Source organism: Mchenga conophoros, linkage group LG13, assembly GCF_057382185.1.
Source record: "Mchenga conophoros isolate Kocher_MC1m ecotype Shallow Benthic linkage group LG13, M_conophoros_male_GT1.1, whole genome shotgun sequence".
NCBI lineage: Eukaryota > Metazoa > Chordata > Actinopteri > Cichliformes > Cichlidae > Mchenga > Mchenga conophoros.
This window is the reverse complement of record NC_140538.1, coordinates 33,803,434-33,826,564: the sequence shown is the minus strand read 5'-3', so window position 1 is coordinate 33,826,564 and position 23,131 is coordinate 33,803,434. Positions and strand designations below refer to the sequence as shown.

Here is a 23,131-nt window from a genome sequence, read left to right as displayed (position 1 = left end):
GAGTTAGCGCTGCCAATCAGTAATCTACGTGAATGACGTCATTTCCTCGTTACCCAGAAGCTGAAGCGTCAGCTACAAATGCTACAGCTAAGCTAGGTATTACATCCAGTCGCACAGATTGCTGAGTGTTTTCAGCCTGGCTTCACAAATGATGAAATCCCTGTTATTAGCTGAATCACACGGTGTTACTATCAGCAAACGTACTCGCCAAAGCGCCAATTTGTTGAGATCCGTTTTTGAGTGCGCGCTCCTCTGCGCCATATGCTTCCGGGTAACAAGAAAGCGACCTCATTCACGTATATTTTTGATTGGCAGAGCTAACTCGACATTTTGAGAAAAGTAACTCGAAATTTTGAGAAAAGTAACTCGAAATTTTGAGAAAAGTAACTCGAAATTTTGAGAAAAGTAACTCGAAATTTCGAGTTAATAAGTCGAAACTAGCTGTTTTGTTTTTATTTAGTGGCGGAAACGGGCTTCCATATGTTTCAGTGTATTCTCTCCCATTCCCTCTTCCTTCACTCAGATTCTTTCTTTTGCACTGCATTCATGTGCAAACGTGTGGTCCTGACCAGCCTTGTGTCTCTACAGGCAGTTTTTGATCGAGGAGTTGGAACAGAGCAGAGAGTTTTTTTCCAGCCAGAGCCGTCTGCTGAAGATGCTGTTTGCCATGTACAACCTGCTGTCAGCCAACTCTGAGCTGGTGTGCTATTTCATCATAGTGTTAAATAATGTGGTCAGTGCCTCCGTCATATCGCTGGTCCTGCCCATACTGGTGTTCCTGTGGGCTATGCTGTCTGTTCCAAGACCAACCAAAAAGTTTTGGATGACTGCTATAATCTACACGGAGGTAAGAACAGAGAAATGTTGTTATTTTCATCGTGTGGGCTTTTTCAGTTCATCCATAAATATCTTACTATGTTGCTCAGTATCATGTGTAGCACGTATGAGTGCCTCTGTCCACACCTCTGTGGAGTGGAGAGTCAACTGGATGCAGCTGTACTTGTATCCAGTAAACTTAATTTGTCCAAATTATTCAGACTAATATCTTGTGTTTTATGATTTAAAGCAGCCAATCGAAAGCTGGCTCATCTGTATATGACTTCTTTAACAGAGGACGGCGGGTCGGGGCTCTTTGCTGGTTTGACCGCTGGCTTCTCTGCTTCTTTTCAGGTTATGGTAGTGGTGAAATATATTTTCCAGTTTGGATTTTTTCCTTGGAACAGTAGTTTCGAGATGACCCTTGATAAGCCTTTCTTCCCACCTCGCATCCTTGGCCTGGAAAAGACTGACAACTACATCAGATATGATCTTCTTCAGTTGCTGGCTCTGTTTTTCCACAGATCCCTGCTGATGGTAAGTCCACCACTGATTTCGGCTCAAGGAGCCTGCAGAGTTGATTTCAGTAGGCCCTTGTCTGTGTGCTCCATGATGAGTGTTCAGACAGCACTGAGAAAAGGGGACATTTCTTTGTAATTTGGTTTGCCTGTTTGTGTACACACAGCGGTATGGCCTGTGGGACCATGAAGGCCCCATGGAGGATCACAGCGCTTCTCCAGAAACGTTTAATGTTGGAGTTAAAACTAGAGAAGGAGATGAAGATGGAAAGCAAAAGGCAAAAAGAAAAAAAGAAGAGAGAGAGGAAGACGGAGTCAGTACTGCCTCCACGCTGGAAAACCTGGAAATAGCTGAAATCAGCCAAATTAAAAAGGTTGGTGTGAATACGAGATGTTGTTTGGTCTCGGTTACTGGGCTGTTTTTAAAAGAATGCTTTGGGACATTCATTAAAAGCTGCAGGATCATGTAACACAATCAGCACATTTACAGTCACCTGCCATTTCATTAGTTACACTTTGCTAGAACGGGTTGGACCTGCTTTAGCATCAGAGTCGTCACGGTGATGGAGATCTGATTACAGTGAACTCATCGGCGTTTTCAAGAAATCCGTCTGAGATTAATTGAATTTTGTGACGCAGAACATTATCCTGCTGGAAGCAGCCTTTAGAAGATGGGTAGCAACAGGTAGGCTGTGGGGTTTAAATGACAGGCAGGTTGGTACTCAGAGGCCACGAGTGTGCCAAGAATTACAATCCCAGCAGATCAGAGGTTTCAGAAATACTCAGACTGGCCCGTCTCGCACCCACAACCACGCCACCTTCCACGTCACTTAAATGAACTTTCTTGCAGGTTATCTTGAGCAAGTCTACATCCCTAAATGCATTCGTTTGCTGCTGTGGGATTATCTATCTATCTAATCTAATCAGTCGATCACGCAGCAAGATAACCTTCATTTAAGTGACTTGGAAGCTGGAATGGTTGTTTAGCATATGTGTTGAAGAGGTGTACCTAATGAAGTGGGCGAGTTTATTGTATAATGATCTGGAATTAAGTCCAAATGTATTAAATCGCTCATTTATCAACACAGGATGATGAGAACTACGTTGAACCGAGTACCAGCTCTGACCTTTCTACCATACAGCCCACTGAATCAACACCCACTGGGTCGCAAGATACACCAGGAGAAGAAATCCTGCCTTGGGTGAAGAGTATCCAGCCGGATAAGAGGGAAGGAGACGATGAGGACGTGACAGAAGAAGTCCCAAAGAAGAGAAGCAGCATCAGGTTCCGCAAGAAAATAAAAACTCCTAAACAGCAGCACGGTAAAGGTTTGTAGGTTCATTATATGTAGACTGTGATGATAAAGGTTTCTCTGTTTCTGTGTGTTATTGTGGGGTCTTTACTTTACAATATAAAGTACTTTGGGGAAACGGTTGTTGTGATTTGGCCCAGTCCAAAGAGCTGATGTTAGTGGGGTTAACTGGAAAGTTCACAGGTGTGAATGTGAGAGTTGGCCCTGCCCCCGACTGCCGACCTGTCCACAGTGCACCCTGCCTCTCGCCCTATGACAGCCAGGCTATAATCTGCCTTTAGCACAGAGACACGTTTTCTAAATACAGTGGTGTGAAAAAGGGCTCCCCCTTTCATCAGGAAGCGATGTCTCACTTAAATGTTTCAGATCATTAAACAGATTTAACTATTAGACAAAGATAACACAAGTAAACACAATCAGTTTCTAAATAAAGGTGTTTATTATTAAACCTACTCTGTGTGAAAATGGCATTGCCCCTAAACCTTTCAGCCTGATTACTTCAAAGTAAAACTAAAGCAACCCAACGTTTGAAGAACTACAGTCCGTTGTGGTGCCAAATATAGAACATGTTATCACCGGTAATTACGTGCCTGTGAAGGAAGCTGTCAATAAATGACCTCATTAAAGTCATTAGTAAATGTAATATTTGGATTGAAATGAAATGAAGCAGAATAAGACTAAAGACCGTTTTTTCCACCTTAGTCATCCCAGTGTGTGTCTCCTCCTATTTTACCTCTTTTATTTTACATCTCTTATGCTTTTGGTTGCCTAGTTGGATTAAGTGTATTAAACTTAGCTTTGATTCAGTTCTTTTCTCTCCTTCACTGTCACCTGTCCAAGACACCAATCATTGTTGAGTTTGAAGTGTTGAATCTAAAACGTCCTCGCTGCCTTAGGCTGTAAAGCCGCCCTAGTGGATCTGAGCCAGAGGAAAAACCGACATTACTGAACTCTGCAGTCTTTGTGGTGCAGTGGTTCGCACTCTCACCTCACAGCAAGAATCTCCTTCAATTCCCTGGCCGGTTGGGGTTCCTCTGTGTGTAGCTGGCATACAGTGGGGCAAAAAAGTATTTAGTCAGCCACCGATTGTGCAAGTTCCCCCACTTAAAATGATGACAGAGGTCAGTAATTTGCACCAGAGGTACACTTCAACTGTGAGAGACAGAATGTGAAAAAAAAATCCATGAATCCACATGGTAGGATTTGTAAAGAATTTATTGATAAATCAGGGTGGAAAATAAGTATTTGGTCACCTCAAACAAGGAAAATCTCTGGCTCTCACAGACCTGTAACGTCTTCTGTAAGAAGCTTTTCTGTCCCCCACTCGTTACCTGTATGAATGGCACCTGTTTGAACTCATCATCTGTATAAAAGACACCTGTCCACAGCCTCAAACAGTCAGACTCCAAACTCCGCCATGGCCAAGACCAAAGAGCTTTCGAAGGACACCAGGAAAAGTATTGTAGACCTGCACCAGACTGGGAAGAGTGAATCTACAATAGGCAAGCAGCTTGGTGTGAAAAAATCAACTGTGGGAGCAATCATCAGAAAATGGAAGACATACAAGACCACTGATAATCTCCCTCGATCTGGGGCTCCACGCAAGATCTCATCCCGTGGGGTCAAAATGATCATGAGAACGGTGAGCAAAGATCCCAGAACCACACGGGGGGACCTGGTGAATGACCTGCAGAGAGCTGGGACCAAAGTAACAAAGGTCACCATCAGTAACACACTACAACGGCAGGGAATCAAATCCCGCAGTGCCAGACGTGTTCCGCTGCTGAAGCCAGTGCATGTCCAGGCCCGTCTGAAGTTTGCCAGAGAGCACATGGATGATACAGCAGAGGATTGGGAGAATGTCATGTGGTCAGATGAAACCAAAGTAGAACTTTTTGGTATAAACTCAACTCGTCGTGTTTGGAGGAAGAAGAATACTGAGTTGCATCCCAAGAACACCATACCTACTGTGAAGCATGGGGGTGGAAACATCATGCTATGGGGCTGTTTTTCTGCCAAGGGGACAGGACGACTGATCCGTGTTAAGGACAGAATGAATGGGGCCATGTATCGTGAGATTTTGAGCCAAAACCTCCTTCCATCAGTGAGAACTTTGAAGATGAAACGAGGCTGGGTCTTCCAACATGACAATGATCCAAAACACACCGCCCGGGCAACAAAGGAGTGGCTCCGTAAGAAGCATTTGAAAGTCCTGGAGTGGCCTAGCCAGTCTCCAGACCTCAACCCCATAGAAAATCTGTGGCGGGAGTTGAAAGTCCGTGTTGCTCGGCGACAGCCCCAAAACATCACTGCTCTCGAGAAGATCTGCATGGAGGAATGGGCCAAAATAGCAGCTACTGTGTGTGCAAACCTGGTAAAGACCTATAGTAAACGTTTGACCTCTGTTATTGCCAACAAAGGTTATGTTACAAAGTATTGAGTTGTATTTTTGTTATTGACCAAATACTTATTTTCCACCCTGATTTACCAATAAATTCTTTACAAATCCTACCATGTGGATTCATGGATTTTTTTTTCACATTCTGTCTCTCACAGTTGAAGTGTACCTCTGGTGCAAATTACTGACCTCTGTCATCATTTTAAGTGGGGGAACTTGCACAATCGGTGGCTGACTAAATACTGTTTTGCCCCACTGTATTTTCCCAGTGTCTTTGAAGCTTCTCTCCAGGGTCTCCAACAAACCAAAGACATGCATATTCTTCTCGTTTGTGATTCTAAAATTGTCTGTAAGTGCGAATGTGAGCATGAGTGTGTTTCTCTGTGTCCTAGCGGCCTGTCCACAGTGTACCCAGCCTCTGGCCCCATTACAGCCAGGATAGGTCCCAGCCTTTCTGTAGCCCTGTAGTAGATAAGTGGGAGAAAATGGATGGATGGTTTTTCTTGCCACCAACAGTGATTAAAATGATGCTGCATTGTTTGAACCTTTCCTTTATGATCCCCGGACAGACCAGATGACCCCATCTTGTGCTTCCTACAGACCTGGATTTCCCTCGCAATAAGATGGAAAATCACCTGCACACCCCGTCCACTTACTTCCCAACATTCTCCTCCAACCTTTACAGTATCCTCTGGTGAACCTGAAAGCACCTGCCCAAGCGCATTAGATCAGCTTTTATAATCAAAGCATCATATCATCATATAATGTATTTATCAAACCTCCTCTGGCATTAACATCAGTACAGAAACAGCCCAGCATGGGTGTTCATGGCCACCTATGGCCACTCCCTCTCCATGTGCTGTGATTTAAGGCTCACTCTGGTTTTTACTGCTGGGATAATGTGTCAAGTGAACAAAAAGACAAATGTTGCATCTTCTAAAATATAATTCCCCCTTCCTGTTGTGCCGATTGTAGTTAAATCTCTCATCTGGTTTCGACTTTTCCAGTGGAGTCCAGTGGAGCTGAGACTGTTGACTCCAGTAAAGAAATGATGACGAAGAATCAAAAAGGCAGGAAGAGAGAAGCAGCCAGTAAGAGAATACGGGATGTGGGACACAAGATAAAACATGTCTTCATTTACGGGTAAGTGAAAGCTGCTCCTGATGATCTCTTAAGAAAATGTATCATTGTGCTTCTTGTGTTAATGAAAAAGTAATGTTAAAAGGTGTGGTGCTGTAGTAAAAGCCGTGTGCAGTGACTTAATGCAAGCTGGTTTCCTGCAGGCTTCAGAGTGTTTACAGGCCAGCTCAGGGTTTCTTCAGGGATATTCTGCACTCTGAGTACCGGGCTGCCACCGATGTCTATGCACTCATGTTCCTGACCGATGTCATTGACTTCATCATCATCGTCTTTGGCTTTTGGGCTTTTGGGGTGAGACACAAGCTCGTCATTTTGTGACTAACGGTAAAATACAGAAATGAAAACGAAAACTACAAAGAGATCAAAACGATAACATTTGACCTAAATCAAGTGTTTTGGAAATGAGACTTTTAACCTCAGTGAGATGTTTGCCTGGATACATAAAAGACAAACCCCAAACATCTGCCACACAGCTGGAACTGAATAGGCCGACTAACTGCCGACTAACAGCGCCCTCTGTATGCCTCATTGTTCCTAACGGTGATCTCAACATGTAACAACAGTCTGACCTTTAGTTTGTTGTCATGGTGTCCAAAGGTATGTAAGTAAATTAGCCAGACTGTGTTTTATTTGTGGTAAGTATTTATATTTGTCCCATTTTTGCCTTTATTACTCCAAAGCCTTTATTTGTAACAATGCTTAAGTTTCATCAAAGAACACAAACACACTGTTGAAACTGAAGCTGAATAATAGTAAATGTCTTAACTATAAAAGTACATGTCATGTTTGGAAGATCACCTTTAAACCACGTAAAAGAGGAAAGCCTTCTCATTACTTTTGTCCTGTTTCTTCAGAAACACAGTGCAGCAGCTGATATAGCGTCCACGCTGTCAGAAGACCAGGTGCCGGAAGCTTTCCTGGTGATGCTGCTCATCCAGTTCAGCACTATGATCATTGACCGAGCGCTATACCTGCGCAAGGCTGTCACGGGAAAACTCATCTTCCAGGTTCTGTTCACATAATAAAATTCTTATCATTAATTATTCACATAGCTTCACAGGGTGATCCAAGTTCAGAGGAACAGTCCACAAAAAACAAGAAACTATTTTAATAAAACTGATTTAAATGTGATCTTTCTCCCATTCAGAGTCATCCTCTCTGTAGGGTGCTATTGTTAGTTTACTCCGTAGAAGCTGCCTGTATCCTCCTGTACTAGTGCTTCAGAGTGGCATCATAGAGGAGGGTGGAGAGCCAGAAAGGCCCACAGGGAGGTGTGTGGCTGTGCTCTCCGTGAGAGTGCTGAAGGACTGCCAGCTGCTGAATGCAGGCGATTGGAGCAGAAATCTTGCTGTAACCTTGAATGAACCGGTGATTAAAAAATGAGCAAATCCTGAAATTTGAACTTTATTAGTTGATTATGGTCATTCAGCTACATCTTTTACCTTACCTGGATCTGCCTTTATCTGCTCAATCGTGATGAAAAACTAGTACATCACCACAGTAGGAAAAGATGCACCGACTGACCCAGTCAAGGGTAACTGCAGTAACTGCGGCAGGACACAGGGCATTACCAAGTTAAATGCTTCGTCTCCTCTTCATTGATTGTTCTCTTACAACTGCACCACAGAAGGATTCATGACAGGAAACGGCTTCAATATCGTGGTCGCCCTTTACACCTGTATCCCTACAACGAGGCAGCGAGGCTGTCGTGGCTACAGCAAAAACAGAACGAGCTTTACCCCGATCAGATGTGCCAGGTTGAACCTTTCAGTGACCACACCCACCCTGGAGAGTCAACCACAGCACATAAACCCTCACACGGGCCACAGGAGAAAGGGTCAGCAGTCAGCACCTCGGTCGGTCTCTCCCAGAGGCTGTTATAGTAAAATTCCACGTTAAACCAATTCCCATTAGGGAATGCTGGAAAAAAATGACACGTTTGCTCCTAGTCTTAGTTTCCATGCTTCCAAACGCTTGGAAGTTGTGGACTCTGGGTCGTATGCAGCGATCCAGCTCTCGTGACCCAAAACAATAATTCGAGGTAGGTTTGAAATAGAAGTTTGTCTTTGCTCTCTGTGCAGAGTCTGGCATGAAAAGTGCACAGTGGTCAGAGCAGTCAGGGAGTGGTCAGCAGGTCAGTCAGTCTCTACCTGGATGTGCACCAGAGGCTGATCTTGAATGGGAGATTAGACACTTTTACAGTTGGGTATGATTTTCAGTTTTTGTGAACGTGATTGTGTCATATATCTTCTGTCTGAACGTTGCATCTTTTAAATCCTAAAATCACTCGTAGGTTGCGTCAGAAAAGATTTTTTCTTCTTATGTCATTTAGTGCTTCTGTAATATTTGTTAGGATGGCATCTGTGGAGCCACTCACTGCTCATCTCTGCTGTTGTTTTTCACAATTCTAACTATTTTATATTATTTTAATGACATTTCTTGTTTTGCTGTCCTATTGTTCTTTCTCTCCAGGTGATCCTTGTTTTTGGGATTCATCTTTGGATGTTCTTTATCCTGCCCGCTGTCACTGAAAGGTGATGTCTTGCATTTACTGTATTATTTGTGATAAATTATGACATCGATAATGATCTGAGTCCTGCTTTAACAAAAACAACTCCTTGGAGGAGTAATGGATGATTGTTGACCAGCCTCTAACAAGTGCATGCTTTAATTAGCTGCACCTGTTGAGCTGTTTATTAACACAAATATATAATCAGCCATTTCCATGCTCAAGCTGCAACTACATGCATGTAGGTATGCAGACATGGTGAAGATGATCTGCTGAATCTTAGGAAGTTGATTCTGTTCATCTGGACTGTTTTCAGTGACAGTTCGAGTCTCGACTGCCTTCGAGGTTTTCCAACCTTATAAACTGTACATTTGCACAATGACCCAAACTGACTAACAACAGGCCGCGAGGTCGGGTTTTATGGTCGTTAATATTAAATTGTAATATTCACAGAGAGTTGGGGAACGGCTGCCTTATAAGAGGGTGACGGTTGTACCCTCCTTCTTTCAGAGAGGATCTTTCTGTTTACATAAATGGCCTCCTCGACTTGATTAATATACCCAGACATAACCATCCCCCGTTTTGATCTTCAAAGCAAACATCTACCAGTCAGGGATCAAATTACTGACTGCTGCACTCGGCATGTCAGTGTGTCCTCGGTACAAAACCCCGAGTTGTCCCAACGCATCCATGGAAGTGTGAGGTGTGTGTGTGTGTGCTTAGGCCTAGAAGCACTACAAGCCTTATGTGGGAATAAGGTTTGCAGTGAAAAGTGCTTTGAATGTTCAGTTTGAGTGGAGGAGCTCTATAGAAGAACCATTTACTGCTTCAAGCTCATGGGAAGCTAGCAGCAATGCAAAAAGGCGATTGCTACAACCAAGGAATACTGCAGAGCATCTCTGAGTACGCAACATGTTAAACCTTGAAGCAGGCGGCTGCAGCCACATGGACGCCTCCTGTGGCCAGAGTTTACATGGGCTCATCCAGGGAAGCCTGGATAAACCACCCACCCGTCTACCAGCCAGACTCTCTCTGCTCTGAGCTTACCACCCTGCAGTGGGAAACAGACTTTTTAATGGGAAATATAAGTCATGTTTCTAAAACTAAAAAGTGCTACAAAAGAGACAAAGTATTAAAAAAAGAGCCTCAAAGAAAATTATTGGAAGAAATAGGAAGTGAGATCTGGACTCTGAAACAGTGACCCCAGATGGTTTTCCAGCTGATTTATACAAGAAATTCAGAATAACGTAGAAAATAAGATCTAAGAAAGCAGCTCTGCACGTGTTTGATCAGGGTTACTTGTTTCTGACAGCGGTCAGACGGGTCACAGAGGCTGCAGGTGAAAGTGTTGGACTGTTCCCGGCTGTTCTCTTTGTCTTTAAGATTTGTGGCGTGAGTGACTTTAAAGGTGTACAAACTTGTATCCCTTTGCTTTACGTGTGTGATTGCTGTGTGTCATGGCACAGGTGAAGCGCTGGGCCTGGTTCATTTGGACTCAGGCACAATTCACAGCACCAAAGCCTGACAGTTAAGGATTGCTGCCTACATTAACATTTCTGTTTTAAGTAATTAACAAACCAGTAGCGTTAGGCATGTACAGCGTGTCACTGCTTCCAAAAATTGAAGACATGAAATCATTGTCTTCTGCAAGCACATTTTTCAGAGACGAATGAAAGAAAGCAAGCGCATGTCAGAGGAGTTAACATGCTTAAACTGGCTGATGCACACTGTCAGAGCAGGCTAGTGAGAGAAAAGGGAAGGGGGACAGCTGGGCACAAGGTACCCACCAAAAAGCCTCTGAGAGTTGATTATGTGGAATAAGGCAGCAGTCTTTCATTCTGCTCCCAGTCTAGTTGGGTCTTTCGTAGCATTGGAGGCCTGCTCTGCACAAAATCCTCAAAATGACTCTCAGATTCTCTCCATGGATGGAGCACGGACAGCACTGGAAATGCTCCAGGACTCTCACGCAGAGCAAACAGACCCCCAAGTATATGTGTTTGTGTTAGACAGTTTGGTGCATATTGCTAATGCTGAGGTCTCCCAAATACAAAAGAACTGTGTAAAAGTTTCAGGTTTGGCATCAGTGATGCAATGTTCACAACTTAGAATAATAATTCAAAGTTGTGGCTGGCGGGACACACGCTGCAAGATTGGGTCCAGTAGGCATAGTGTGTTAGTAATGGTGTTCATGACTGTAGTCCCAACTGGCTTCAGATCATCAACAAGCTTCTCCTGTAATCAGACTCGTTCCTTCAGCCAAGATCTGGCATGAAGCTCCAGACTGAGGCCATTGATGGTCATTTTATAATTCTTCTACTTCTGATCAATCACACACATCGAATGGACCGGTGCTTATAGAGTGCTTTCCTACTCTGCCTGAGAACTCAAAGCACTTCATACATACAGCCTCATTCTCATGAGTGCTTGTTTCCATGCTTAATGCTTCCTATGTAAAATTCACACTCCAATATCTGCAACAGAGAGCAACTTGAGGTAAGCATATTCTCAAGGATATTGTGCATGCAGATCAGGAAATCTCTCCTGGCTGTCGGTACTGGAAGTGCAACCAGAGATTTCAGTGAAATGGGTCATGACGAAACAGAACCTGAACACCTTGACATAAAGAGTGAATATTCAGTTGGATATTTTTTAATAGCCTTTTTGTCTAAATTGTGTTTTTTAAGATTTTGAATTACTAGCATTTGTTGTTATTTGTCCTGTGACTCTTGGTTTTGGGGATTGTTAAATTCGAATTATTGTTATGCAAGTCTCACAATGATATGGAAAAAAAGTCCCGTAAAATTTCCCCAAAAATGCAAGATGTTTCTTTTTTGCATGCTTCTTTAAATCAAATTCAAATCATGGTTAACGTTGTGTTTGTGCTTTTTGAGTCATTGTTGGGGGAGCACTGATACAACTGTGTAGTTTCATCAATAGCTGCGAGGTGGCCTGTCCCTGAGCTCACAGCAACCCAAGACCAAACATTGTCACTGTCTCACAGGTGCTTTTGCGTCTCCTGACAAAGGCATCTTTTGTCAGCAACTGTTGTTATAGCAGACCTACTTTGTCTGAGCCGCCTGTCCAGACTACAATATTCCTCTGGTACTTTGGCAATGAATGTCAAATTTGTGCAGTCACTCTCTGAAGTCACAATTTGCATTATTTTGCACTTTGCAAGCTGTTTTGCTGACTGTATAAACTGGTTTATGAGCTAAGTGTTATGTTCTTTCTCTCGTCTTGTCTTAGGATGTTCAACCAAAACTTTGTGGCACAGCTCTGGTACTTTGTCAAGTGCATTTACTTTGGCTTATCAGCTTATCAGATCCGCTGTGGGTACCCCACTTGTATCCTTGGCAACTTCCTTACCAAGAAATACAACCACCTCAATCTGTTTCTCTTCCAAGGGTATGTACACAAAGAAAGTGTGAGCTTCTCTGTGTTTGTCTTTGCTCTCTCCATGCAGCGTATTGCAGATATCTGTAGGTTCTTAGTCACTCTTGGTAGTTTCGAGTTATTTCAAAGAAAGCTCGTGGACTTATTTTACATTTGTGAAGATGTTTCCCTTCTTGACCAAGAGCTTCTTCAGTTCTAAAACATCTGACAGAAACTCCCAGTTATTTAAGTCCACTATTAATCATGTGAGTCGCCACTTGAGTGTCATTACCGTCACTGGCCAACCTCAACCCACCATCATGTCACCTATTTAATGTCATGTTTCGGCTGTGTGGCAGGCAGGATGAGGACCCAATCGCAAAACTCACGGACTCAAGGGATGAACTCAAAAGGCAGCTTTATTGCTGACAAGATGACAGGAAAATACAAAACTTAAACTGGGCACAATAAACTAATACTTGGAGAGAGACACAGGGAAATCCACGCAGCATGAGGGAGACTACGACACAGAACTGAGGGAGACGCAGACATAAATACACAGAGGGTTAACGAGGGAAGTGGGAGCACACGGGGAACACAGCTGACACAGATAATCATAACGAGACAGGGCAGGAGTGAACACAACATGACGCATACTGACGAGAGACTGTCAAAGTAAAACAGGAAGTACAGAGGTTCAGACAGGAGGAGAGAGCACGGGGAGAACACAGACATAACAGGCTGGGGAAAACATGGAATAAAACACGAAAGGGGACAAGGGCTCATGAATACATAGAGGGGCACACAGGGGGTGAGAGTCACAAAGGGAAAGCACACAGGGAACCACATAACAGGGCAACTCAGGAAACAGAACCTAAACAGGGAACTGAATACAAAAATACAAGAGAACTAAGAATACTGGGCCAACACGGCCCAGGACCATGACATTTAAGTGAACAGGTGTGAGTGGGGACCATAACAGGGAGACACTACAGCTAGAGACAGCTAGGATAAGTTACTGAGAAGCATGTGAGATAGAGACCTGACCAAACCAGAAAAGCTTCCTGTCCAAATGGCTCAGATTTTGCCACATCTCCACTATGGCTGCCCATAGTGGACGTCATCACAGACACAGCAACAAGAATGAATGCCTTACAGCCAAAAGCAGAACAGCTGCACCTGAAGGTTGCAGCGGCCTTATCCATCCAACCGCACCATTCAGGAAAAGTAAACTATCACGTCCCTGAGTAAAGGTCAAAGTGTTAGTGTACTACCCAAAGGGAAGGGGCATTTCCCCTTGACCCACTGTTGTTTCAAGCTCAACCGTCAGATTAAAATCACCACACTTCTCAGTGACAAGAGAAGATGATGCCCCGCAAGCAGCGACAGGAAGAAAATCATTACTTGCCTACAACAATTAACCCTACATACCCAAGGGATGCTACAGCCAACATATGTGGACTTCAAAAAGGAGGAAGCCCGTCCCTCTTGAGTGAGAAGCATAAGCTCTTCATAAGTCCAGCTTAACATTATTAGTCTTCTTGCAAAGGAAAGACACACCATGTACGTCATGTATGTTTGAGATCAAGTGTGATAAATGTATGTGAAATGGGTCAGGAGTCAAAGCTGACTGCGTGTTTGTAGGTTTCGCCTGGTGCCGTTCTTGGTGGAGCTCCGAGCAGTGATGGATTGGGTTTGGACCGATACCACATTGTCTCTGTCAAACTGGATGTGTGTGGAGGATATTTATGCCAACATTTTCATCATCAAATGCAGCCGTGAGACAGAAAAGGTATGAAAGATACGAGCGCAACAAAGTCAAAGTTCATTAAAAAAATGCTCACGACCATTACACGTGGAAACCTTTTGAATACCAGCGCGCTGATGCACACAGGTGTGCACACGCGTGTTCACTGCTCGTAGACTTAAATCACACCTTTCTTGGCTGCTACTTCAAAGCACATTGTGCGCTGTCTGTCCTGCGTGCTGCACAACAACATTCAATATTCAGTATTTACTGCTGTTTACACTTAGCTAGATTAATGCGATGCTGTTGTGTTTAGTATGTTGCTTTGTTTTTTTTGCTTGTTTTCTCTTCTTCTTCTCTCAACAGGTGATCCAGGAGATTTGTTTCCCTCTCTCACTGTCCCTCTCCCCTTCTGTTTTTCTTTTCCTTCCTCTTTCTTTCTCCCTTTCCTATCCCTCACTCATGTCTGTCCCGTCTGTAACATCTGAAAATAAAATATAATAAAAACAAAGGTCGATCAAATGGACCAATACGGCAATGCCACGATGATCCATTTGGCAAAGTAAATCCATCGGGTCTCCTTGTTGGTCTTCAGACAACAATTCTGACGGCTAAAGAACCAAATGGGACAGGCGGGGAAAAAATGCTCACGAATGAGTCTTTTTTTATATTAAACATGATTTAGTGCTATTGTGTTTCAGAGTATTCTTATCTGAACCTGCTTGGCGTTTCCGAGTTTACTGGATGGCTCCTCATAAGCAGTTTTTTTGTCCTGTTTTCTAACTCGTGGTTAATGAGATCAGGAGGACAATAAGTTGTATTTTTAAGACGTAAGTTAAGAAAATCAATTTTTTTTAGTAAAAACAATCTCTTTGCCCTCAGAAATACCCACAGCCTAAAGGGCAGAAGAAAAAGAAGATAGTGAAATATGGCATGGGTGGACTTATTATCTTCTTCTTGATCTGCATCATCTGGTTTCCCCTTCTCTTCATTTCATTGGTCCGATCTGTCGTGGGTGTGGTCAACCATCCCATTGACGTCACAGTAACTGTCAAGCTGGGTGGATATGAGGTAACACAATCTTCAAAGTTGTTTCTTGGGTATTGATAAAATTGCTCCAAATTAATGTTAATAAATGATTAATTAAATTTATTGTTTATCTGTCAAACACATACGCAGACAGTATACAGGGATGATTTCATACGTTTGCTTGGTCTTGTATTAACAGACAACAGAAAGCAGAACACTAAGAACATAAACTGCTATTTGGCACATTTTAAGACTGTGCTGATTGTGATGAGGGATTAACGTGGAGTTTGGAAGGTAGCCAACCCCGAATGAAACGCCTCTCTGGATATGGTTACAGGACAGGCAACCTCTAACCAGTCACAGTGGCTGATGGTTTTTCCTTCCCAGTGTCACAAAATGCTTGCTCCCACGGGGCTGTGTGGCTGCTGTAGGGTCCTTACCTTTTCATCCTCCTTCCCTTTTTAATATTGAGCGTGTTGACTGTTGTTGTGATTTGGTGCTATAGAAGTAAAATTCGACTCTGACTCCAAACTGGGATCAGCCGTGTTCTTCTTCTGTTTCCAGCCCCTGTTTACCATGAGTGTGCAGCAGCAGTACATCAAGCCCTTTTCAGAGGATGAATATGACCAACTCGCCAAAGACTTTGAAGACAATGCTGTGCGTATTGGTTTCCGTTTGGTTTACCTCAGTGTACTGCAGTGTTACAGTATCTGCATTTGTAGCTGTTCTGTGCTCACATCGATTTATCTCTGCTTGTTCTGTGACACTCAGTGTGCCTCTGTCCTGTTTCACTGTGTAATCACACACCTGTGTTGTGTTAAGAGCATGAATTGAAAATAATTTCACATCCAGCATGTAATAGCACTAAATACCGGGTAGACAGACCGTTTATACTCCGTCTGCTCCATCCCCGGCTCGCTGTGTACTCTGAAACTGTGATCATTTTCTCCCTGTTGTTTTTGTTTTGGTTGATTTGTCATTAAAACTTTCTTCTTCCTTTGCGTGTAGGTCGCCATGCAGTTCATCATTCTCTACAGTTATGAGGACATTGTGACAGCCATGATTGAGGGTAGTTCTGGATCTGTTTGGAGGATCAGTCCCCCGAGCAGGCAGGAAGTCATTAAAGAGTTACTCGGTCCTGTTGACCTCACACTTCGCCTGTCCTGGAATTTTCAGAGGTAAAACAATATCAAACAATATTCTTCATCTAAGCAACATTCGAGTACATGCTTGTTAGAGAGGTACAACAGTTATTGTCTACAGCAGGGGTCCCCAATCCCAGTCCACGAGGGCCGGTGTCCCTGCAGGTTTTAGATCTCACCCTGGGTCAACACACCTGAATCCCATGATTAGTTCATTACCAGCCTCTGGAGAACTGAAGACATGTTGAGAAGGTCATTTATCCATTTAAATCAGCTGTGATGGATCAAGGACACAACTACAACCTGCAGGGACACCGGCCCTCGTGGACTGGGATTGGGGACCCCTGGTCTACAGCCATCTCTAAAGAGTGAGGCTCATTTCCGCCGGCGGTGGTGGAGATTTTGTTGATAGAAAAACGCACACAAACACCATCAGTCGTGGATTGGCCTGCAGTGTGGGATCATCTCTGCACATCTGTGATAAGCTGTTGATTTCATATTTGATCTGCATTCCTGTTCTCACCTACAGTCCTGTAGTAACTGAAAGAACAACAGTGCGGACACAAGCAACAGATACAAGCTTTTCATAGAGGCTGACAGGGCTCAGTCATCAGTGTTACTGGTCCTCCTGTGAGGTGGTTCAGACATCTGACTAGGATGCCTCCTAGGTGAGGTGTTTAGGCCAAGATGTGTAATATCCACCCGATGGGTGGGTGAATCTGATCCTGACAAGTTTATCGTTGTCTGATAGACACTCACTTTTTCACACAAGATCTAGCTTTTATAAACAAAGTAATTCATAAAGTAAATAATAAAAATGGGTTACAATGAAAGCATTCTATCAGATAGAGTGAAACACATGTTGTGAACATAAAGGCTCTCAGACTTTTTGAGCTCTGCTGACGTGTCACTGAGGCTGTAACTGTTCTGCTTTCCTTCCTCTCAGGGACCTGGGTAAGGGTGGAACAGTGGAACATGCCTTTGATAAGCATTCCATCGACCTGGAACCTGGGAACCCAGTCAGAGCAGACTTGGCTTCATTGCTGGTTGGCAACCGCACTGAGCCAGTGTAGGTTTTCTCTCTGGAGCGATGTTTATGTTAATAAAAGTGTTTACATTAATGAAAAACATGAATAGTGCTTCTTTTAACAGGCGCTGTCTTGTATTTCTTCCAGGCTTGTTCCCAGTATGTTTCCTAAGTACATCCGTGCCCCCAATGGAGCTGAGGCCAAGCCAGTCGGTCAGCTGCACGAAGGTTTACAGATTTTATATTATAATGATTACGTTAGTGAACAATTATTTATTTAGGAAAATTTCCACAAATTATTACTATATAGTACTAAGATATATGTATGATACAGCATAGTTTGAACAAGAAGCACAAAGTCACTCACCTAACAGGTAGAACAGAGAAGAATCCTTTAATTGTCCCACAAGGGGAAATTTGGTGGTGGGAGCTGCTGATACTGGCTGCCAGCTCGCAGCAGCACCGGAAGTAGATGCACTCAAATGGGATACTGAGTGCATGTAAGAAAAAATACCTAGTGTATATGAAACAGTTAAAGAAAGGAGCGACCGGAGCTGAAAAAATCTATAAGATACATGAGAATAACTGACATGAATAATAAAAAAACTGCAAAACAGGTTACAACGTTAGATTTTTACGTTACAATAATAAGAAAAACGCACTGGAAGTATTAATATTATTGTCAATAAAATAAATTAAAAAACTCCCCAATAGCAAACACAATGATCAGTGACAGCTTATTGTGAAAGATTTGAATGGTTTTGTTCTTAATGTTCGTCCTGTCATGGCCAACAAACCTGCAGAAACTCTTTGTAACTAGTGTAGCAAACTCCATATTTATAAAGGCAACAGATGAAGATGAAATTACTGCTATAGTGACATCATTTAAGTTTAAGAGATCAATGGGTTATGATGGCTTTGATATGGATTTAGTCAAAGACATCACTGGACATAAGGTGAAAACATTTACCTGCACTGCAAACGGTTTATTCCCTGGAAAGGTTGTGCTGATATACAACGCTGGAGATGAACATCTGCACTCCTCTAAGATACTGGAACAAATAGTTTGCGTCACAAAAAACAATGTTTTGTATGCAACACTGTGGCTTTAGAACCAACATAACCACAACACATGATCTCAATATGTTTGTAGATACACTCCTGCCAAAAACAAAGAATATGCTGTGGGAGTGTTCTTACAGCTTAAAAAAGCATTTGATACAGTCGATCAAAAACCCGTACTTAACAAACTACACACATACGGGCGTGGAGGAGTCACATTAATGCACATTAATGACATCTCTCCAATTTCAAAGACATTGAAAGTAGTATTGCTTAGTGTGTTGTGGAAGCATCTGAATGAAGTAGAAAATGCAATAAGCTGAAGACCAGGTTTTAAACTATAACGCTATGAGATAATATAATAACAATGAATCTGAGTAAAACAAAATTCATAATATTTCGGGATCATACAGATTCTACTACTAGAAAACAATGAAAGACACCGTAGAAAATCTATAATCAAATCTCTTGGTCATGATGCATCACAAACTACTCCGGATGTCCCGCAGTGATCGTATTAAAGCCAAAACATCAAAGTCTCTTGCAAATTCTTTTTAAAGTCAAAGACTGCAAACATCATATATTCTATATTGTTCAATCATACCTGCTTGCATGACCTTCTGTGTGATATCTGGGGAAATGCTTATAAAACACAAATCCAGTATGCGCTCAACATGCATAAACCATCAAATACACTTTTTATTAAAAGAAATACTCCTAAACTTAAAGACTCGGTCGACCTTGGAGCTGCACAAATAATGTACAAAGCAGCAAACAAGTATTTGCCCCACAACATGCAGGACGTCTAATGCCGACTCATCATGACCTGAGCCAGTGGTTAGCAGAGATGGGCAGTAACGCGTTACTATAATCCGATTACTTTTTTCAAGTAACGAGTAAAGTAAGGGATTACTATTGCAAAAACGGTAATTAGATTACCGTTACTTTCCCGTAGGAACGCTGCGTTACTGTGTTACTAAAACCGTGATTTTTTGCGAGAATGTCTCATGACAGTGACGTAAGCGAGTGCGCCGTTGGTGACAACAGCTGTGTGCAGATCAACAATGGATCACATATGGAGTGTGGAGAGAGTATGAGCGTGCAGCGTTTAAAGCGTGGAAGTACTGACCTTACTTTGAGTTTGATTCCATAAAAAGTGACAAAAACATTAGTGTCCGCTGTGCGTGGGAAGAAAACTTCTTTTTACAGCGAAAAAAACCCCTAAACTTCCAACAAGCACCGAGTAGCTACGACGTAATGGGAAACTCACAGAGAAACTCGCGGATTCTTCCACTGACCGCGGCACACCTGCACCAGGGTAAACCTCCGCCTACCGTAGTCCTGCTTTACAGGTGAAAATAGAGCAACAGGACCGCTGAGTCTTTGACTTTATTTATTTTCTGCTGTGTTTTACTTGCATCTATTTGAAAGACTGAGTGTAAACACAAAAAATATTTTATTTTATGTGCTGGAATGTGCAGAAAATAGGTTTAAATGTTAAACTAATTTCTTCCAGTCAGAATGTTGCAGATAATTAAATTTTTGCTTGATGCATAAAGTTAAAAGATTAAAACTAATAAAACAAGTTTTAAAAAGAGACTTTTCCATTTGATTACATTTTGTATGATGGATTATGCAGAAAAAGTAGAATTGGGCTGAAAGATCTATCGCTTTATCACCTACTCAGGTTGTAAATCGTGTTTTTAAAAAGTAACTAAGTAACTAAGTAATTAATTACTTTTGAAAATAAGTAATCAGTAAAGTAACGGGATTACCTTTTTGGGTAAGTAATCAGTAATTAGTTTTGATTACTTTTTTCAAGTAACTTGACCAACACTGGTGGTTAGTAAGGACTAATGTAAAATATCACAGCATTACAGTCACAGGAGTGAGTATGTGGAACAAAGATCCTTTGATAAATCATCACAACAGTTCAGTAAAAAACTGCAAATCCCTCACAGAGTTGTAGCAAATCTACATCTGTGGGTCACAGGCTTTCCATCCATGCTCCAACTCAAAATCCCCAAATTTGGAGTATTTGGAGTATTTGGAGTATACCTCAAACACTAGGCAAAATAAAACAGTCACAGGCTCGATGTCAGCATCCAGATATTTTACTCCTTAACATATGTGATATTGAGAAACAGATTGTTGTCTTATAGGTAATGAAGCTGGATACATGGATATAACCCTGTCACTAAATAGCAGTGGGAACCAGGAGTGGTGGGACATTGCTATTGCGAACTGTGACTCCTCACAGTGTGGTGTACTACCCATGGTCATATTCAGTGACAAAGTCAGTCCTCCCAGCCTGGGCTTTCTGGCAGGATACGGGTAAGAAACACAACTACGAATGTAGGAGTTCTGGGCATCAGTCAGCAAAAACATTCATGCAACTGAAACAGTTCAGTTCAATTTTTTTATAGCACTAAATCACAACAATGATTGCCTGTTTATATTGTAAGGTAAACCTTACAATAATACAAAGGAAACAGAGCAAACCCAACAATCATATGAACCCCCAATGAGCAAGCACCTTGGCAACAGTGGGAAGCAAAAACTCCCTTTTAACAGGAAGAAACCTCCAGCAGGAACAGGCTTTAAATGCTTTATGTAAGCCTGCAGTGTGAAGTGCTCTAACGAGGTGCTACTGTGTGTTGCCTCACAGCGAGCAGGCTCATCGCTGTGCAGCCTTTGTATGTTCTCCTAATGCTTGTGGGGGTTCCTTGGGGTTCTCTAGCTTTCACAATCCAAAGACATGCACGTGAGGTTAATTAGTGTTTCATAACTGTATGCGGGCAGACAAAGTCCTTAAAGATGTGACGAAAACAGCACTGTGTGAATGAATGTTTAAAGGTGTAATCTGAGTTGTCATTAAGACCAAATAATCTCGATATAACTGTGAGTCTCTTTCTGTTTACTCGCAGTGCTGCTTTACAAAAAAGGTGCTTGATCTCTATAGAGCTGTTAAGACGTTATAATTGCATTCAGGAAACTAAAATGCTGTTATAAGTTAAAGTTTGGTTTCTTTTACTAGCTGACTTCAGTGTAAACATGTAATAAAAATAAATACATTAAAAAAATTCCCCTCGCGCCCCTGCGGGCGGTTTATCCTTCAAGCTCGGGTCCTCTACCAGAGGCCTGGGAGCTTGAGGGTCCTGCGCAGTATCTTAGCTGTTCCCAGGACTGCGCTCTTCTGGACAGAGATCTCCGATGTTGTTCCCAGGATCTGCTGGAGCCACTCGCCTAGCTTGGAGGTCACTGCACCTAGTGCTCCGATTACCACGGGGACCACTGAATGAATGAATATAGATAGATAGATAGATAGATAGATAGATAGATAGATATAAATAAAATATAATGTAATGTAATTTTCCCCCTTCTTTTCAGTATCATGGGGCTGTATGTGTCTGTGGTCTTAGTCATTGGGAAGTTTGTCCGTGGCTTCTTCAGTGAGATCTCCCACTCCATCATGTTTGAGGAGCTGCCCTGTGTGGACCGCATTCTCAAGCTCTGCACTGATATCTTCTTGGTAAGTGTGCGCTGCATGTATAATAACACACATGCATTTAATGTAGACTCACCAATAACAGAGAATAATTAAAGTTAGTATTTCCAAATTGCTAAACGCACACATACACATTGAAACTACAAAAACACACAGTCGTGTCTGGAGCTGCGATTCTTTAAAATCCATGTCGACTAAACGTCTGTGTGTTTCAGGTGCGTGAGACAGGGGAACTGGAGTTAGAAGAGGAACTTTACTCCAAACTGATCTTTCTCTATCGATCTCCTGAGACTATGATCAAATGGACTCGGGACATTATCAGTCAACACCGAGACGGGCAATGATTGACTGCCTGAGAAATCATGTTTCCCTGGGATAAACTACAGTAAAGCACAAATGCAAAGATCTCCAGGAGACAATGCACGGAAGGGGATTGTTGAGAACACTCCACACTTACCAAGTGGACACCAGCAGACACACAGACCCTAACCCTCCTCTGTGGGACACATGCTGTGGCATATTTGCAGCTCTCTGACAACTTCAGTATACTCAGTACAGAGTGGACAGGAATGAGAGTGGAACTGCAGTTCATATCTGTTGTGCAAAGCTGGACATCATTTCCCTGGAAGGCAAAATCTGTCATATCATGTTGTGTGCATATGTGTGTGTGCACGTTACACTGTAGGTGGAGTCATTTTGCAGACAAAAACCGATGATAAGAAGAAGCAGCTGAAGTCTCTATGCTACATCAAAATATGCAAACTATAAATTAGAAGTATGTCAGCTGGTCACTATTTTAAGTTAACTAGCTCTTTTTCATTAAATTACCATCATTTACAAAAATGCAAACAGCTTAAAAGGGTTGGAACAAATACACTACAAGACTGCAAATCCTGAACGATTCATTCGATGAACTGACTGATAAGTTGGACTCATCAGGCCACACCCCCCTGTCCTCATCAGCTCTGGGATTCTGTAACTGATGTTTTTATGTGTACGACCATGCTGTGCATGACGCTGACAAACAGTCTGCCAAATATGAAGTCAGTTCATGTGAACCCCCTGGAATTAACTTGGTGCCAGAATGTCTGTGCAACTAAGCACTAGTACAACACCTGTTTATACATTATGGTGAAATATACATCATAAAACACTAAATTTCCAGGTTAAAAAACTGTCACTATTTATTCTGTTCATGCAAACATTGTTGCCATAGATATCAAACCCATTGTGACAGGTTTTTGCTGTTCCACGCTGTCTTTACAAAACAACCATTTCTTTACTTTCAGGTGGAGAGCGCATATGTTTTCTCTTTGTTTTTAGATATTAAAAGTACCTGTTTCTACAAAAATAGAGTTCTTGGTTTTTACGACCTGGGAAATGGGCTGAATCTGCGATGGTGTCATTTAAACAGAAAGTTACTTTTCATCGTTGAAGAAGGAACATGGATGCTAATATGGATGTTCTATTTTGGGGGGGTTAAAACTTAAGAGCAGTTCAGTCTGAACTCCAGCATGTTTGTTATCATAAGTTGTCAGAGATTACTCTTG

At 42.4% G+C, this 23,131-nt stretch overlaps 1 protein-coding gene across 3 annotated transcripts in view; it reads left to right on the top strand.

The window, feature by feature from the left end:
• piezo1 (piezo type mechanosensitive ion channel component 1 (Er blood group)) overlaps window positions 1–22,932 on the top strand; it is an 87,681-nt gene extending 64,749 nt beyond the window's left edge. The window contains exons 37-54 of one of the 3 annotated variants that reach the window (XM_085243097.1): window positions 589–847; window positions 1,171–1,353; window positions 1,502–1,708; window positions 2,477–2,663; window positions 6,053–6,188; window positions 6,329–6,476; window positions 7,040–7,192; window positions 8,658–8,719; window positions 11,941–12,099; window positions 13,711–13,858; window positions 14,696–14,884; window positions 15,407–15,499; window positions 15,851–16,020; window positions 16,931–17,053; window positions 17,160–17,239; window positions 20,236–20,407; window positions 21,464–21,605; window positions 21,797–22,932. In XM_085243097.1, the coding sequence (XP_085099223.1) occupies window positions 589–847; window positions 1,171–1,353; window positions 1,502–1,708; window positions 2,477–2,663; window positions 6,053–6,188; window positions 6,329–6,476; window positions 7,040–7,192; window positions 8,658–8,719; window positions 11,941–12,099; window positions 13,711–13,858; window positions 14,696–14,884; window positions 15,407–15,499; window positions 15,851–16,020; window positions 16,931–17,053; window positions 17,160–17,239; window positions 20,236–20,407; window positions 21,464–21,605; window positions 21,797–21,925 (2,740 nt within the window). In that variant the 3' untranslated portion in view covers window positions 21,926–22,932. Of the gene's footprint in view, window positions 1–588; window positions 848–1,170; window positions 1,354–1,501; window positions 1,709–2,422; window positions 2,664–6,052; window positions 6,189–6,328; window positions 6,477–7,039; window positions 7,193–8,657; window positions 8,720–11,940; window positions 12,100–13,710; window positions 13,859–14,695; window positions 14,885–15,406; window positions 15,500–15,850; window positions 16,021–16,930; window positions 17,054–17,159; window positions 17,240–20,235; window positions 20,408–21,463; window positions 21,606–21,796 lie in introns of all 3 variants that reach the window. The other 2 variants (XM_085243095.1, XM_085243094.1) reach the window with 2 other exon arrangements.
• Window positions 22,933–23,131: the final 199 nt, after the last annotated feature.